At 39.6% G+C, this 19,631-nt stretch overlaps 1 protein-coding gene across 3 annotated transcripts in view; it reads right to left on the bottom strand.

Moving 5' to 3' along the window:
- Positions 1 to 19,631, bottom strand: part of LOC101736643 (myosin heavy chain, non-muscle) — a 90,285-nt gene that overhangs the window by 29,213 nt on the left and 41,441 nt on the right. For all 3 annotated transcript variants that reach the window (XM_062673238.1, XM_038016873.2, XM_062673239.1), the window contains exon 2: positions 54 to 210. In XM_062673238.1, the coding sequence (XP_062529222.1) occupies positions 54 to 210 (157 nt within the window). The remainder of the gene's footprint in view (positions 1 to 53; positions 211 to 19,631) is intronic.

Here is a 19,631-nt window from a genome sequence, read left to right as displayed (position 1 = left end):
TAGCAATGCTGAAGCGATTTAAAAAAAAGCAATCCTGCTCAAGGTCATCATACCTTGAAGCATGGAGCGATACGCCGTGTCGGTGATGGCGAAAACGTGTGGAGGTACTTCATGCCTCTTGATTCCTTTGTATCTCTCCATGATCTTCTCCGTGTATATCGGCAACTTCTTGTACGGATTGACGACCACACAGAAGAGGCCAGAGTAGGTCTGTGGACAAAAACATTAAAGAACATTAAAATCATTTTACAACATTTCATTATTATTTTTATTGCTTAGTTGGATGGACGAGCTCACAGCCCACCTGGTGTAAAGTAGTTACTGGATCCCATAGAGATCTACAACGTAAATGCGCCACCCACCTTGAGATATAAGTTCTAAGATCTCAGTATAGTTACAACGGCTACACCACCCTTCAAACCGAAACGCATTACTGCTTCACGACAGAAATAGGCGGAGTGGTGGTACCTACCCGTGCGGACTCACAAGAGGTCCTACCACCAGTATATATTCAATGATATCTCAAAATAATCAAAAACGTTTCAATCCTAAAGATGCTTGGAAATAATCGACAAGTGATCGTCTTTAATAAATTTTACAACAATAGAAGACGTAAGTAACGCACAGGCTCCAATAATAAATAGAATTAATAAAACCAAAATTAATTAATTACAATTTTTTTTATACCATCCATCTACCGGAGTGTAGATTATTCATAGCTACAGAAATTCTCACAGCTATCGTATCGACTCATATGAATGCGAAATATCGTAACCGGCAGTGAAATACAGCAATAAATCTTAATAAATTAAGTGCCATACTCTTTTTATATGTTTAAAAAAGATATTACTGCGGATAGATTTAGTACCAATCTCCGAAGTGTGAACAATTACTTAATTAGTGGTTTGCACAGTAGAAAGAGGCATGGTTCCCCTTGTGTGGTCTCCCTTCTTTTTTTTTGTCTTAGCTCTTTTTTTTTTATTGCTTAGATAGGTGGACGAGCTCACAGCCCACCCGATGTTAAGTGGTTACTGGAGCCCATAGACATCCCCAACGTAAATGCGTCACCCACCTTGGACAAGAAAGAAGTTATAGGTTTTTTAAGCTAACGCGGGTAGGTTCTGTTAACTCGCCTAACGCGGGCGCGAATCAATCATGGATGCCCATTTAATGAGAGGCAAAGAATTATTGAGTTTTATGTGTGCCAGAAATGCATATGAGACGATAACAAATGCACGTTCAGGACACGAATACCATGTAAATTCCATATCGACTCTGATAGTTTTTTATCTTTTTTTATTGCGTAGATGGGTGGACGAGCTCACAGCTCACCTGGTGTTAAGTGGTTACTGGAGCCCATAGACATCCCCAACGTAAATGCGTCACCCACCTTGAGATATAAGTTCTAAGGTCTCAGTATAGTTATAACGGCGGCCTCACACTTCAAACCGAAACGCATTACTGCTCGTTAATCATATTAACCATGTCTCGTTCGCCTGCTGAACTACTCATTTCTGAGGCGATCAAAATATTGTTAACACCCTGACAGGCTTCCGACCGTGAGGACTCATGTCATCCATCGATGACATAAAGCTGGACGAGTAATCCGATACATTATCAAACGGGCGGTCGTCGATATGGTGGTATACGATCGGCGCGCTGATAGCTCGATGGCCGTGAAGAAAGTGATTTGACGTAACCGGTTGTTGAATACCAACGCTTTTAACGCAATAGCAGGAATTAATGAAATATAACGAATATAATTTTGGGAGAAGGTGGCGTGTTGATGAACCTAACTACCGTAGCACGAGATTTGAGTTCGATTAACTACTACTGGTGGTAGGACCTCTTGTGAGTCCGCACGGGTAGATACCACCGCCCTGCCTATTTCTGCCGTGAAGCAGTAATGCGTTTCGGTTTGAAGGGTGGGGCAGCCGTTGTAACTATACTGAGACCTTAGAACTTATATCTCAAGGTGGGTGGCGCATTTACGTTGTAGATGTCTATGGGCTCCAGTAATCACTTAACACCAGGTGAGCTGTGAGCTCGTCCACCCATCTACGCAATAAAAAAAGATAAAAAAAAACTATCAGAGTCGATATGGAATTTACATGGTATTCGTGTTCTAAATGTGCATTTGTTATCGTCTCATATGCATTTCTGGCACACATAAAACTCAATAATTCTTTGCCTCTCATTAAATGGGCACCCCTGATTGATTCGCGCCCGCGTTCGGCGGGTTAACAGAACCTACCCGCGTTAGCTTAAAAAACCAATAACTTCTTTCTTGTCTTTAACGAATTGTTTTCCGATTGCGGTTTATGTTATTGATGCTATCAAAAATTGTTCTCTCAAATGTAAATGAATTGTTTTTGTGGTTTACACGAGACGACACGACCGATTAATATTCATCAACGATTTTTAGACCACATGATTATTTTTAAATAAACGACATCTATATTTAAAAAAAAATCATTAATACAGCGTACTGTGTGCTTAGTGCGTGTTTTTTATCGTTCTCGATAGCGTAAAAGTTAACTCAAATATGATGCTGTTGGAACAGCGCCCCTAGCGGCAAACGTAAACAAACGTTCCAACTCCATACAAATTTGAGTTAACTTTTACGCTATCGCGAACGTTATAAAACTCGCTCTAAGCACGCTGGTGCATTCGCGTTTTATATTTCAATAATAGTAAAGTCGGGTCACTACGTAGATGACGTTAGATCAAGATGTCTGTGGACTTCAATATCCAATGAAGTACAGTGGTAGACTTTTTGGCGTTAACGCGAGGAGTGAAGTTGTGGGATATGTTTTATTTTGTCTATTTAGTGTTTCTTCAAGTTTCAATGTGTAATAACAGTGGTTTATTAACTTTTTAGTATCTGTGAAAGTGCACAAATGTGGGAAAATGAAACAAAGCCGCTGAACGCAACTTCTCGGGCTCCTCCAAAAAGTCCACTGAAAAAGTCTCAGTAAATGACCACCATTTTACTGAGATTATATTTCATCCCATATATCATCTCATCTCATTTCGTTTCATTCCATGTTTCATATTAATCAGCTTCATTTCATTTCATAATATCATTTTTCATATAAAGTTTTCATTAAAATTAAAGTAAGAATTGACCTAAAGGTCTTAGTTACCAGGTCATAAAATCACTTAAAAAAAAAATACAATGGTACAAAAAAAAAAGGAATTATTTCATAAATAAATTCGGAAAAGTAAAAAAAAAAACGAGCGTAGTATTTCTCACTTATTTACATCTAACTAATAGTTTACACGCTACTTTACTAACGAGTAGTCGAAACAAAAATTCCTGTACCGTTATGAATGAAATTATAATTTGGATTGGAGCGATGCCAGACACGATTTGTCACAAAAGCCACAACTGCAGATTACAAACAAAACATAAAATGAAACTTAATGAATATTAAAGGTCATATGACGGTTTGTCTTTTTTTTTTTTTTTTTTTTTTTTTTTTATTGCCCTTGTAGGCAGACGAGCATACGGCCCACCTGATGGTGAGTGGTTACCGTCGCCCATGGACTTCAGCAATGCCAGGGGCAGAGCCAAGCCGCTGCCTACCGCTTAATACTCTCCACAAGCCTCGTTTGAAGAAGGACATGTCATAGCGCTCGGGAAACACCGTGGAGGGGAGCTCATTCCATAGCCGGATGGTACGTGGCAAAAAAGATCTCTGGAAACGCACTGTGGATGACCGCAGTGGCTCCAGGTAGTATGGATGAACTCTACTCCGGTGGCGGGCGGTGCGATGGTAAAAACGAGATGCCGGTATCATCTCGAACAATTCCTCAGAGCACTCCCCATGGAACATACGGTACAAAATGCAGAGGGAACCGAAGTCCCTCCGCAGACCCAGAGGCTCCAAACGATCCGTGAGAATGGGATTATCGACAATCCGAACGGCCCTCCTCTGTATGGAGTCAAATGGAAGAAGCTGGTATTTGGGAGCCCCAGCCCAGAGATGGGAGCAGTACTCCACGCGAGGCCGGACTTGTGCTTTATAAAGCAAAAGCCTTTGTCCAGGCGTGAAGTACCGCTTCGCTCTGTTGAGGACTCCCAGCATTTTGGACGCCAACTTGGCTTTGCCTTCCAAATGACTCCGAAACTGGACATCGCTCGAAATGTCGATCCCAAGTATCCCAATACTCTCGGAAGGTTGCAGGGATACTCCTTGGAATTGCGGCGCCATGACAAAGGGGTCCTTCTTTGCAGTGAACGCGCAAACTTGTGTCTTTATCGGGTTGAATTGAACCAAGTTCAATTCACCCCATTCGGAGACTCGCCCCAGAGAGTTCTCCACTTCAGACACAAGTTTTGATCGTCTCTCTTGCACCGCGCTCCGAGAGAGACTCTGATGGCCGATATATCGCGCATCCCCCGTGCTGTCATCCGCATAGCAATGCATGCCATCAATAGACAGCATGTCATTGATATACAGGATGAAAAGCGTGGGGGAGAGCACCGAACCTTGTGGAACGCCAGCGTTAATGGTCATGGTATCAGAACAGTCACCGTCTACAACGACCGTGATGCTCCGCCCATCCAAAAAGCTAGCGATCCACTTGCAGAGACCCTCGGGGATTCCGTAAGATGGTAGCTTCGATAGAAGTGCCCTATGCCAGACCCTGTCGAAGGCCTTCGCGATATCAAGGCTCACAGCAAGAGCCTCGCCCTTGCTCTCCAAGGCTTCAGCCCACCTGTGAGTAAGGTATACAAGAAGATGTCTGTTGTATTGTAGATTTAAAATTTCAGTCAGGAGCGATTTGACTATGCTGCATTACATATAATTATACCTTCTTTATGGAAATTTTGGGAAACTAAAAAATACGTTAATTAACGAAATTATGTTGAAGTTAAGAAAATACTTTTTAACTGTAATTATTCCCGGTGGTCAGTGTGACCCCAAAAACTCTGAGCTCAGATTTAAAAAATATAAACTCGGTCAGAAGGTCGTATTTTGCATGATGCATAGATCAATCTGCACTGATTGTGATTGAAGATTCAGTGGCTACTGTTCAATGAAACCTTCGGTGATTCGGTGTTTTAGCGGTAGAGCATGTTGTATTCCCTACCGGTATGCTACTATAGTATATATGAGCTACGCTGACTCTTGGAAACGAGATGGGCGGTATATCATTACAAACACTCCAAAACATGATCCCTTTCTGAGGTGTCCATCATTACCTATTTTATATGGACACCGGACAAGCTTATCCAATCTAAATTCATTATTGCCATTGAGGGTAGATGGTCCATGTGATCGTATTAACATGGTTCATAGACGTGTGAAGCAAGACCGCTACCTCCAACTGTGCATACTTTTCAAATCCCTTTGGAATTGGGACATAATTTAATACTGCGGAAACGCAAAGGGCAATTCCTAACAGGCAGGGCAGTTTCAAGCCACGTCATACATTCCAGCAAGCATTGTGGAGAGCATCCGGTAGTAGATTCTGCGAAGCACTGCTCTTGCTAGGGCCAGTGTTAGTTAGCATTACTCCGGTTTAACCCTCAGACACAGCCCACTGAGTTTCTCGCCGGATCTTCTCAGTGGGTCGCGTTTCCGATGCGGTGGTAGATTCTGCGAAGCACAGCTCTTGCTAGAGCCAGTGTTAGCAACGTCGTTAGGTTTGAGCCCCGTGAGCTCACCTACTAGTTAAGGTTACGCTGAAATAGCCCCGAGGCTATCAGCTTAGGTAGGAAAAAAAAAGTGGAGGGCATAACATGAACTACAAATTCAACAAAACAAAAACAAATAATTTCGTATCCGTCAGGGGACAAACACTAAGGGTCGTGATTCAGAAACGTACACTCGTTTAGCTGATTTAATACGCAACGTATGCAGCGGGGAAAGTCATTATGACTTCCTTGAATCAAGACGAGAATAAATCCTTATTAGTTCTGTTGGCGTTCGTAGCGAGCCCTTTGTTCCGTGTGCATTTCCAGGCACTTGTTGCTTTCATTGGAAACTAATAAAAGTCCGTTTGCTGAACCCACACTCGCAGGTTGATAGGAGAAGAGTCGCCGTCCTGCCTATTTCTACCGTGAAGCAGTAATGCCTTTCGGTTTGAAGGGTGGGGCAGCCGTTGTAACTATACTGAGACCTTAGAACTTATATCTCAAGGTGGGTGACGCATTTACGTGGTAGATGTCTAAAGCTCCAGTAACCACTTAGCACCAGGTGGGCTGTGAATTCGTCCACCCATTTAAGCAATAAAAAAATGATAGATAAGCTCAGGGAATCAGAATGCATTCCTGAAAATAATATCTCAATAATATCAGAATATACAAAGGACATGACACAGATTTCCCGGAACTACTAATGAGTTCTGTGAGCCCGGACGGGTCTCTGGCTCCATACTGTCACGAAGCACTAATGCCTTCCAAATTAAAGGGCGGGGCAGCCGTTATACTTTTCAATTGTGTCTTAAACCTTATATCTCAAGGTGGGTGGTGGCATTTACGTTGTATACGTCCGTGGGCTTCCGTAACCACTTAACCACGGGAAGGCCGTGAGCTCGTTCACCCATCTAAGCGATAAAAATAAAACAGAAATGCTTCACTATCAACCGTCCGTATAAAGTACTAAATCCAATGTTTACGTTACGTAAGAGTTCAAAAGTTAAACAAATATGAAGGCGCACAGTAATCTGATGTAGGACAAGACCAAATCGTAAACTGATAATTCTAAGTAGAGTGATGTGTGCTGCGACTGATATGCATCATACTCGCTTTGTACTGGCCGCTGATCATTGAATTAATCAGCAGGACGCCACGTGCTATTTCACGCACGACCTGATGACAGCGGACTTCATGAGGTTATGTTTGAATAATATATTCGCAAGATTCGAGAATATTCCAGTACATTCTACTATTTATTTACGTGCCCCGTTATTAACGACCAACAAGTGCCATAGATAAGTCATTTTTTTAAGTTAGATTGGTAAACGAGCTCGCTGCCCCCCTTGTATAGTAACGACTGAAGCCCATGGACATCACAATATAAACGTCCATCTTGGAACATACGATCGAAGTCTTATCACTCTCTCTCAGCGAATACCTATCTTAATAAAAAATAATTCAAGAGTAAATAATTGGAATAAGCCGGTTTCCAAATTCCAAATTCCACTTAGGATATTCGATCACTATCAAAACAATAAAAACGTGTTCGAATACAGGTTTTCTTTTACTTTAATTGTACAATAAATAAATAAACGAAATTAACCCATAATGGATACGCGAAAACGGCTCCGTGTTTAGATAAAGAAATTTGAATAAGAATTTCGCATTTCGTTCTGCAAAGTGAATAGATTACTCAAATTATATTTAACTACATAATAAAGAGTTATCTAAATGTTTTTTTATATATTTTTAATCAGTAAAAGAACAAATTTTACGTCCGTGATTTCTTAAGTTAGCCGTTGATGTCAAAGTGAAATTTTGTAATTCGATGTCATCATTAATCAGCCATATGAGTGATACAGTTTGATGTGGCTCTCTAGTTTCTGATTGTCATTAAAATAAACATGAAAAAAATTGAAGAAGATCGTGAACAGCATCAACTATCGCTAAGGACTCTCTTCAGACCTGGTTTGCAGAAAAATATGGCAGTGCACTCGAGATACACTATTAACTACGAATGAGGAAGGTTTTAGAGGAAGAGGTAGATCTAAGAAAAAAGGGATGGATTGCGTGAAAGACGAAATGTTATATGATAGATGAGTATGGAAGGAGAAAACATGTTGCGCCGACCCCAGGTTACTGGGAGAAGGGCAGGAGCATGATACAATGAATATAAAAGTCGTGCCAAGATAGGACATTTAAGCGACGCAGGGCTGTTTGTTGCGGTTTGATTCTTTCATAAATATGCAACTACCTAACACATGAGGTCATACCCAAAACATTGGTTTAAACTCGATTATGACCCACTACATGATGCCATTCGCGACCTTCCTCGAACGTACTTCCTAACTACAATGAAGCATATTGAACAACCGACAAACCAAACTCGAACCCGAGTAATTTATGTGACCATAAGGCCACTTCTACAATCATCTATCACTCCGGACCACATGTCGCCGACAGGCCGGTGCACGAAATCGTAAAGGCTGTCGCAACGGTCACGCGACTAGTTATGAAAGGTACAAAAAAGACCAGAGCGGCACAGTTTCCACGGGTCACCATACCGTGTTTGGTCATGTCAATCCGATACCGTACATGGGCACGACTAATGCTCGCCTTGATAATGCTTTGCGACTGCGCTTTAATGCGTTCTAGTTTTTTTAATTTTATTTTATGACAGTATTCATTGGTGTACATAAGTCTTTCGAGCACTATTTACTGAATAGGTCTTGTCAACTACTACACTATTTGTCCATTATTGGCAACAAAAAAACACTTTCAATGCCGCAAAAACTTTCTAAGTGGCTTCGTTCCATCTGCCCTCAGAACATTAATTACAATCTGATAGCGGTGGTTCTTAAAGGCCTTACTCAAACTTTATCTTCAGGTAAAACAGTTCCGTATTAACGTTCTTTGTTTCAAAAAACTTCTCTCATAGTACCCAGAACTGTATAACTAATGTACCTATTATACCTATTTACTTTATAAATAGCCCCATTTCTCAATACCTTGGTCTCGTCATATGTAAAAACATTTTAAAATATGTGCGGTAATAAAGCTTAAGTATAGAAACAGGTAATATTTCAAAGCGAACCTTTCCTCGACGTGTCATGACACATCATAAGACGTTTGACCCGTACGTTTGCCAAGTCCGTTTAGACCTTGTGACTAACGCATGCTTTCGGAATTCACTGACCGGGCAAGATTCCTTTGTAGAGCCTCATAAGAAACCATCAAAGTTGCAGGGTTTTATGTTTTTACGTGTGAAGTTTAAACATCAAGTTGTTATATTGGAGATTTGGAACTATGCACTTTGATCTCTTAGTTCGGCTTCTTCGTCGCGCTGACGTTTAATTGCAGCATCTATTAGCCTGCTAACTTAAGAATTACTGGGTAACTAAGATTCTCAAAATAAGTATATTAATAAGTACTTCAGAATAATCGTCAGTATTATATTACGCCTTTGCAATCCACTATCGACCAATGACCATTAGCAAAACGATCGATGTAATAGGAGCAGAACAAACAGATAATACTAGTATTGTGTATTTTGCTATTGAATCAATATGTAAGTTAACGTTTATCGTTTCACATTCAATAGCCCCAGGTTACAATTTCCCGATAAGTTATACGTACTAAAGAAACTCATATAAGAATCAAGATAAGAACAAGACTACAATATCTATCTATCTATATATGTAAAAATTAATTGCTGTTTATTAGTCTCGCTAAAACGATGAGAACGGCTGGACTGATTTGGCTAATTTTGGTCTTGAATTATTTGTGAAAGTTCAAAGAAGTTTTAAAAGGTAGATAAATATGAAAATGCTCGGCATTAAATAAAAATAACAATTTTGTTTTTCCTTTGATGTGTCCCCCCCCCCGTCGGACGGATTCCTTTTGTTTGTTTTAGGTTTATTTTATACAAAAGTTTAGGTATTTTACTGATCGATTGAGGCACTACAAAGTCTGCCGGGTCAGCTAGTGCCTAATAAAACTAATGACTTCGCTCGGAAATCGAACGTGAACTTCGCTGTACGATGTGAGTTACACAATATAAATGAAATATATGAGATTGAATATTTAACGCATCATCATATAAAAATAGTCAGTTAATAAACTTCGTTGTTTCCCAAAATAATTCGGATGTTAAATAAAACTGATTGAAAGGAAACTCCAACAAGACTAGTAATAACAACAAAACGATATTTTTCAAGTAATCTTAAACACTAATCAGCAAATTTGAATCACAAAATATCAACATAACAAGGAACCGAATCTAGAACAAGACATGCATTGAAAAATAAGAAATGTTAGAAAGCATCGCTGAGTTGTCATTATTATAATATGGAATATTAAAAAAAAAAAATTCGCGTTAATTACACGTTCTGACCCCAATTACTACGCGGTATCTTTGGGAAATTACTTTTTATTTTATCTTTAGTCGCATTAATGACACCAATGACTGGGAAGATGAAATCGAAATTCGTATACAAAATACCCTACGATGCAGTGCAGCCCTACACCCGGTTCTCTCTTCGAAGCTACTAAGCAGGCGCACCAAGATTCGGATATACAAGACTCTAGTTAGACCGATCCTATTGTATGGATGCGAAGCATGGACGATCACACTGAAAGAAGAGGCAAAACTTCTCGTGACGGAGCGAAATGTATTGAGAAAAATACTAGGACCAGTTCGGAAAGAAGACGGTTCTTGGCACGTCCGGAAAAATAAGGATGTGGAGAGGCTTTTTGGTGAGCCAAATATTCTGGGGGAGATGAAGGCACGGAGGCTCGGATGGCTCGGACATGTTGTACGTATGGAGCAGGATCGGGCTTTGAAACGGGTGTACACGGGTGTACCGGAGGGACGCCGCCCCGTAGGGAGGCCCAAGTACCGCTGGTGTGACGCTGTGGAAGGAAATTTACGGGAACTCCAAGTGTCGGACTGGCAAGATGTTGCGCAGCGCCGGGATGAATGGCAAAGTTTATTGTCGGAGGCCAAGACCCACTTCGGGGTCACGGGGTCATAGCGCCAGCTCAGTAGTAGTAGTAGCATTAATGACTTAACGAGTGTGCCTATAAAAACATAATTATTCTTTGCGATTTGAAAATATGAATTCTAAAGCAGTTTTCTACTTCTTGCCCTTATTGCACTAAGTGAGGTTTTCAATTCGTCGTGGCCTAAAAGATAAGACGTCCGGTGCATTCGTGTTGAGCGATGCACCGGTGTTTGAATCTCGCAGGCGGGTACCAATTTTTCTAATGAAATACGTACTTAACAAATGTTCACGATTGAGTTCCACGGTGAAGGAATAGCATCGTGTAATAAAAATCAAACCCGCAAAATTATAATTTGCGTAATTACTGGTGGTAGGACCTCTTGTGAGTCCGCACGGGTAGGTACCACCATCCTGCCTATTTCTGCCGTGAAGCAGTAATGCGTTTCGGTTTAAAGGGTGGGGCAGCCGTTGTAACTATACTTGAGACCTTAGAACTTATATCTCAATTACGTTGTAGATGTCTATGAGCTCCAGTAACCACTTAACACCAGGTGGGCTGTGAGCTCGTCCTCCTATCTAAGCAATAAAAAAAAAAGAACTCATACCAAAGTGTTTGGTAAAGTAAAGGCCTGAAATACCATATTAATCTGATAAGGATTTCCAACATTTTTGTAACAATTGGGCTTTAACTTCCAAATTACTCCATTACTGATCACCACTCAAAAATTTATTTAAGAATGGCAAAAACGAAACACAGCAGCTTGGCTATGCCCTGGCCTTGTTGATGTCCATGAGCATCTGTAACCATTCACAATCAAGGGGCCGAATGCTCCTACTAACACTATTATAACAATAAAATAAAGTCAATAAAAAATATTTTATACAAGTAATTTCTAGGAAAAATAAAAACGACTGTTTAGTGTACTAAGAACAAGTTTAATTCCTAATTCACTGAATTATTATCGCGTTCATTTCAAACTCTAACTTATGTACATATACGTATTCAAGTGATAAATATTTTAATTGATCTAAAAATTTTAGAATTTAGCGAATATTCTAATTATCTTGGTGGTACCGACAGACAAGCACATATACTTATTATTACGGCATTATATAAATACTAGTTTGATTAAGACCATCATTTAATCGTACTCATTCTACCACATAACTATAACTATACTTGAGACCTTAGAACTTATAATCTCAAGGTGGGTGGCGCATTTACGTTGTACATGTCTATGGGCTCCAGTAACCACTTAACACCAGGTGGGCTGTGAGCTCGTCCAGCCACCTAAGCAATAAAAAAAATAAAAAAAACATCAGGATGTGCTTATCTCTGTATCAACATCACTCACACTGCTATTATGGAACACAGCGGTAGTAGAGTTGTTAGAATTAATCCGAGCCACGTTGATGACATTATTTATGTCAAATACTTTCGTTGAACTGAACTACCAATAAGACCGTCACGAAGTTACAATTTTAACAGACAAACGAAGCGAGCGCACATTAAATTTACCGTAGAGCGCGGAACATCCTAGCTCGAGCTCACGGTAAATCAATTATCTCCTAATTTATTCAATGATAATGAATGAAGTCGATTTCTATCGCCACACCTACCCCTTAAGTGTCATTTGTAAAATATATCGGCCAACAATTACATGTGATCTGAGGCTTTTCTTATTTTCCTTCCCAAGGGCTGTATACTATTTTTTTTGTCCGACAAAGGCGGAAAGCAGAGCCTTTATTTAGCGCAGCGGGACGAAAGTTGCAACTTTCCGCCCGGAGGGGAAAAAAGATCGTTTCACGAGCGCTATGACATGTCCTTCTGCAAACGAGGCTTGCGGAGAATACACAATGGTAGGCAGCGACTTGGCTGTACCCCTGACATTGCTGACGTCCATAAGCGACGGTAACCGCTTACCATCAGGTGGGCTGTATGCTCGTCTGCCTGCAAAAGCACTAAAAAAAAGAAAAAAGGCCATGTCACAGCAGGAGAGAAATACCGAAGGAAGGCTTTCATTGCTCGTAGCAATAATCGTTCATATAAGTTGATGAGTATTAAATTATTTTATAATTATTCTTATGCTGTTTTATAGTCGACTATAAAACAGTAACCTCGAGGTTACTGGGCATATTTTCCTTTAGACGCTCGACTCGTGGCGCCAGTGTGAGACTTCACATCTGTACAAACGGAAGGCAAGGCCGATCGAGGACATCGGTTAAATTCTTTCAATTGAATTCTATATTGCCGAATTGTATAGCACAAACCAAAATTACATGTTAGCAGTTGGACCTTCGTCGGACATATGAAAAATCAAACGATACAGACTTTAAAGTGGAGTCAAGAAAATTTGGCACCACACCTGCAACTTATCAAGAAACTGTATAATTTTCATGTCGTCCTATCAGGATTTTACTACAAAACAGAATTGGAAATACATGATCACGAAACAACAACAATATCGTCGCGTTAAAAAGATGCCCGCATAATTATCGCAAGCATAATTACTGGGGTCATTACTAAGGAAGTACTTTGGTTTACAACAAAATTGTAGGGTAGCCGTTTAATCAAAGCATAGTTCGGTGCTCAGAGAAGCTATGTGATGGATGATGGATAGCAGCCTTTGCAAATAGGACATTGGGTAGAGATACGCAACAGCCCAAGTAATTGAAACCTGAAGCCTCAATTCTAAAAAAATCTCTTTTATCGTAATGTTCATCAAATGGCAAGTATATTTTATACCTACTTGCAGAGTTTCAAAAGAAATTTAGATTAATGTTGCCAGCCGAATCGCAAGAAGACGCTTTTTTATTACATTTCTTTTCCTTCTACCTTTTTTTTTTTAAATAAAAACAACTCGATTAATAAATTTATGTAAAGTAATTAAAAAACGAGGTTACAGCCTTCGAGGCAACCCTTATCTATCGCCCACATAAACTTCAATATTATGCAAAAAAATAATAATTAAATTATGACCCTTACTACAACACGATAAAGTTTAAAATTGATCGAGAACAATTCTAAGAACGCGTGAGTCAGAACCGACATACACACTTTTATGGAGAAACAAGCGCTCAAACAAAATACGTGACTTGTGAACCGTACCATATATGGTCAATTGTAATGTTCTGTTATAATTGGTGATGTTTGTTTGGGTTACTTATAGAATTCAAACATATCGACGCTTGAAAGGCAAACGTGACTAAGCGACAATTACTGTTCAGTACATAAATGATAGGCAATAACCATATTCGATGCGCAAAAAAAAAATATTTCTAGGTCTATTAACATCATTTCAATCCTACAGCTACTAGCTAGATTCTACTACAACTAGATTCGTTAAAATAAATTTTGTTTTCAGGTATTTCAACTTTAAATTAATCTACTGTAAAGTTCACGCATTGGCGCTTAGTCACGTTTGCCTTTCAAGCGTCGATATTAATGACGACGACATTTTTCAGTCGTGTTGGTAATATTAGCTCTATTGCTAATTTGCGTCTAGTGGATCTTCAGTGCGGTCGTCAATCAGAAGAGATGGGAATGATGCTGAGCTCCTTGGACAACTTCCGTTATTAGTAACAGTACTTAAACTTACTTAAATTTTACTAACAATCACGCCACGTTAACTTGTCACCTGATAAGTTCGTAAAGAACTTGTGTTACAGGTACCAGAAAACGGAAATAAATGTAAGATTTTTATTATACACATACATATTTAATATACATCCATAACCCTGGAAAAGAAATTTATATTTATCATACTTATATCTTCCCTTGGCGGGATTCGAACCCGCGACCCCCTTGTGTAGTGACTATGTCACTTACCACTACACCAGACAGCCGTTTGACAGTATCTTTATGTCGCATACAAATTTTCTTGCATAAATCTTCTCAAACTCCATTTTAAGGTCTAATGATAAGCAAACTATGCGCTTCGATTTGAATGGTAAAATATATGATTTCAACGAAATTGATGCTTCATTGGCATGTCTCAAGATAGAAAGAACATTAAATAGGTATTTCACTTCATATAGGTCAACAAAAAATCACGTTCTTATTAATAATCCTTTTAGGTTCATAATCTTCTATCATATTATGTTATGTATTATAATTTTTTCTTTGTGTGTCGGTCCTCTATACATTTAACTATTCATCCAATTATGATGGAACTTATTTTAGTGAGTACTTTAAGAAAAGTTTTTGCTGCCACACCATTACTTTTTTTTATTGCCCTTGTAGGCAGAGGAGCATACGGCCCACCTAATGGTGAGTGGTTACTGTCGCTCATAGACGTCAGCAATGCCAGGAGCAGAGCCAAGCCGCTGCCTACCGTTAAGTACTCAGGAAGCGCTCAGGAAACACCGTAGGGGGTAAATGTAGGATCCCAAGTCGTTTCAACAACTAAATGTTTTTTTTTTTATAAATTTAGCAATGTTGACAGTGGAGTTAGGCCGACTATCACTATTAATTTTAAAGGATCACACGTCCTAAGATATTCTAGCATTTACATTTCGGTATGTCAGCTCAGTTCAACGCTCACGTGTCTATGACGTAAGCACCCTGTGGAACATTTTCACGAATTCCATTTTCTAGACTACACCAAAACAAAATACACATATACGCTTCGGAGCATCGTGCTCGATACAACAATGCCGCCCACGCTTCATCCGAAACGGCATAACAAACAAAAACGTCATGATTTATGTTGATCGATCGTGTTTGTGTATGAAGACGAACGCTGATTTACAATAATAGTTCGCATTCGATCTGTTGATACGAGATGAATTTAAAGTGAATTGATTCGTTAGATTATGTAATAATGATCTTTATGAATTTTTAGATGTGGCAATTTCTGCGATGGAACACACGCGACGTAATACTTTAGTTGTGATGCGCTTGTGTGACTTTTTAATCACAGTTGATGGACAGTTTTTGTTTTTCCTACCTAATCTGGTAGCCTTGAGAGGCTATTTCAGCGTAACCTTAACTAGTAGGTGAGCTCACGGGGCTCAAACCTGACGACGTTGCTAACACGAACCCTAGCAAGAGCCGTGCTTCTCAGAATCTACCACCGGATCGGAAACGCGACCCACGGAGAAGATCCGGCGAGAAACTCAGTGGGCTGTGTCTGAGGGTTAATTTACTCGTCGAGCCTTTCGTCGCAAGCGACGGAGGTACCTAAAAGCACCGTTAGTGGATCGGGAGGATCCGAGATGACGTGTTTGGGGCGACGTCGACTGCTTTCTATTCTTTCCGCAGGATCGAGAATGGGACAGACAAGGTCACTCATCATCCACGTGAAGTTATGCGGTTTCCATCAAGACCGGGCCACTGCCGCCTAGCTGGAGACATTACATCAAAGTCAGTAGTTCGCATTATGGTTATCACGTGGCCAGTGTGGTTAGTGCGAGTTTTTTAATGTTCTCGATAGCGTAAAAGTTAACTTAAATTTGTATACAGTTGGAACAGCGCCCCTAGCGGCAAACGTAGGCAAACGTTTCAACTCTGACTCCAACGTGACTACCTCACGACGGTGACAAAAACATACAGTTTATAATATAAAACTTTTTAAATAGATTCCCCTTACTAGCTTTTTCGTATAGTCAGACTTTATCACTGATTCGGAATGCAGTGTCCTCAGTAACAATAAGAAATAAGCAAGATATACAAAGGAAACATCCTACCACGGATCTGTTTGCATCCTCTAGATGTTTATAAGTATAGATTAACAGATGATCTCACAAGGGCACCGCAGAGTCAGAGAGCCTCAATGACGACACTCATCTTGAGATATCTGTAACGATGAATGATAGAGGTCTGTTGGTCTGCTCTTGTTAAGTACTTATTTCATTAAAAAAATCCGTACCCGCCTGCGGGATTCGAACACAGTTTCGCTTAGTACGATTGCATCGGCTGTCGTATCTTTTAGGCTAATCCAATCTGACTCGATCTGATGAATCGTAGTGTAGTTTCATACTAATTTATCCAGTCGTTTGAAAATCTCAGACGACACAATTGTCCCGTGAAACGAGGATTTTAGTTTGAAATCTGATTCAATGACTTAAATGGACTAAGGTCCTCCCAATCTACTAAGCTGAATTAATCCTAAAAAGTTGAAACTTCCAACTAGATATATTAAAAGCGCTTCATTATCAAAGGAAGCACCGTCTTATCTCTGTACCAAAAAATAGTTTCAAATTAACAGTAGATAATTCGAGCATAGAGTGGGTACTCATTTGTGGCCGGTCGTTGACTTATCAGGATGCAGGCTCCACAGTATCGGGTTCGACATCCGCTGGTGATGCACTCACTATCTTTATAGTTTTGCGATGAGTCAGCTTCTGTGGTACGTACCGAACTAATATACAGATTCGATTGTTGTGGACAGTGATTAAATATCGGTCCTAGATCTTCTTTCAAGTGCTGATGGTTTTTTTTTCTCCTACCTATTCTAGCGACCTCGAGGGGTTATTCTAGATTCGCCGAGACAGTAGGTAAGCTCACGGGGCTCAAACCTGACGACGTTGCTAACACTAGCCCCTGCAAGAGCATATATAAAGATTGGTACTGGGTGCGAGATTTGAACACCAGTACAGTCGCACAACCCGATACGTATACACGAGGCATCTTAACCTTTAGACCACGACGACTAGTACCAGTAGAATTAAGACTTAATTTTTTTGTCTCAAACTGGACACCCCTCATTTATTTGGCGATCTTATCTGCCTATCTTTTTCTTTGTCGTATCACTCTTGTCAGAGCGGTCGTGTTCGTCATTCAGTATCATTGCTGTGGGCAGATGTTATGTGTCTCACGAGCAATCGCCACTTCTTCCGGTTTGTTGTCAGTCTAGTACACTCATGGAAACAACCGCCAACCGCCGACTTGACTTGGTCGGTTCATCGCATGGGCAACCTTCCATGCGGTCTGGTATCTTCTGCTTTGCCCTAAACGACAAAGCGCTCTAGGAGTAATTTCCTCGCCGGAAGGAAATTTAGTTTTATTGGACTTATCTTATTTATCATCAGCTAAGATTGGCTTACGATAAATAAGATTAAAACCAATCGAAAACCCATAATATAACGTCCGATTTCGCTTTTCTTGGCACGTTGGTTATATTTACATTAGTGATTCGTCAGTGATGAAAATATGTCGTACCTACTGTGGAAGCTCGTACCCAAGGCCCCTGGTCTGTTTATTCGGCTCGCACGTACACACGTTGCTGTCATAATCCGACCAGTAAGCAACGTTAATAATAATATTATATCATTTGATGATGTAATCATTCAATAGAAAATAATTACATACGATATCTTTAACGAATTAGAGGTGTGGTATTTGTGAAGCATACACGTGAAATCTGATGTAATCCTGGGCGATATGAAAATTATTACATTGACAATCCTTTTATAGTCATATTTGTAGGTATATAAAAACTGTACTGTAAAACTAAAACCTTAGAACTTAGCAAAGATTCAGTTGTACATATTCTGCACTTTCGTTGATTAAAAACATTAATGAAAACAATCGTGGACTACCTTTAACATCGATATTACAAGTGCTGATTGCTCTGAGATCTTACGCAACAGGTAATTTTAAGGTTCGTTCCATTAACGGTGCTTTTAGGTACCACAAGCACCGGTCAACCCGTCGCTTGCGACCAAGGGCTCGACGAGTGAATTAACCCATAGACATAGCCAACTGAGTTTCTCGCCGGATCTTCTCAGTGGGTCGCGTTTCCGATCCGGTGGTAGATTCTGTGAAGCACTGCTCTTGTTAGGGCAAGCCTCCGTGAGCTCACCTATACGTCAAGGAGAAGCTGATGTAGCCTCTCAAAGTTATCAGCATAGGTAGGAAAACCAAAAAAAAATGTTCGTGCATGATATGCTTTTGTGTCTACATAGAATATCTTTATTTATTTTTATTTTTAATTTATTTTTATTTATTTATTTTATTTTTTTCTTTCTTTATCTAATCTTTAGTTTATAGCTTTCATTTGGATCATGTGGTTGTGTGTGTCGGTTGTTTTAATTTATTAATAATTTTTATTTTATTTTTATTTATTTTTTCAATGCATGTGCATATCAAACAGACAATGTCAGCTTGACTTTAACACTATACAATGACTATAGACTAAAGAACTCTATGGATTTGATGCTAGCTTATTCAAATTTTCCTCGAACTGATGACGTCATGGTGACGCAATACCTCGACTTTACCTCACTCGAGTAGAGTTGAGGAATATTGTAATGGTCGACTAAAAACACCAAACTCGAGTAAAATTTCGAGGAGTGCTCGGGGCATCCCCGGAGTAAGAGTACAGGATAATTTCAGAAAGTGTCTAAGATATGGGTGTAAGACTTTCACTAGAGAAATAATATTAGGACATTATTTTGAGAGTACATTTCATGACGTACAAATTTACGCATAATAATAATATCTACGGCACTCAAATAAACAAAACAAAAAAACATACTGCCAAAGCTTTCATGACACCAACTCATTCAGTTTACAGAAAAATGACTTCCTGTTTAGTTATTTAGTTAATTAAGTGCATCGTCCTGAAGGTGTGGTAATGTTTGAACTTCCATATTTTCTACGTAACGTTGGAACGAACAATATGAAACAAAGGGTGTGTGCGTGTGGTCACTCTATGGTCTTTTTATGGTATATATTAATTCGGACTGACTCGGTGGTGCAATAGTTAGCAGCCCTGACTGTTGTGCCGAGGGTCGTGGGCTCAATTCCCACGTTTGGGGCAGGATGACCGTGTGTGATTTGTTCCCAGTTATTTATTATTATTATTATTAAAAAATGATATTTTCAGGATTGAAAACCTTTTTACGACTTATTATTATTTATTTCTCAAAACCATTTATTACTAGTTGGTTTCTTCGTTATATTAATTAAAGCCTATTTTCATATCTCCATAGTTTCTATCGACTAATCAATGTCTTGTTACGACGATACAGCA

This window comes from Bombyx mori, chromosome 17 (assembly GCF_030269925.1).
Source record: "Bombyx mori chromosome 17, ASM3026992v2".
Lineage (NCBI taxonomy): Eukaryota > Metazoa > Arthropoda > Insecta > Lepidoptera > Bombycidae > Bombyx > Bombyx mori.
Note: the sequence above shows the minus strand (reverse complement) of the source record. Positions and strands in the feature narration are given on the sequence as shown.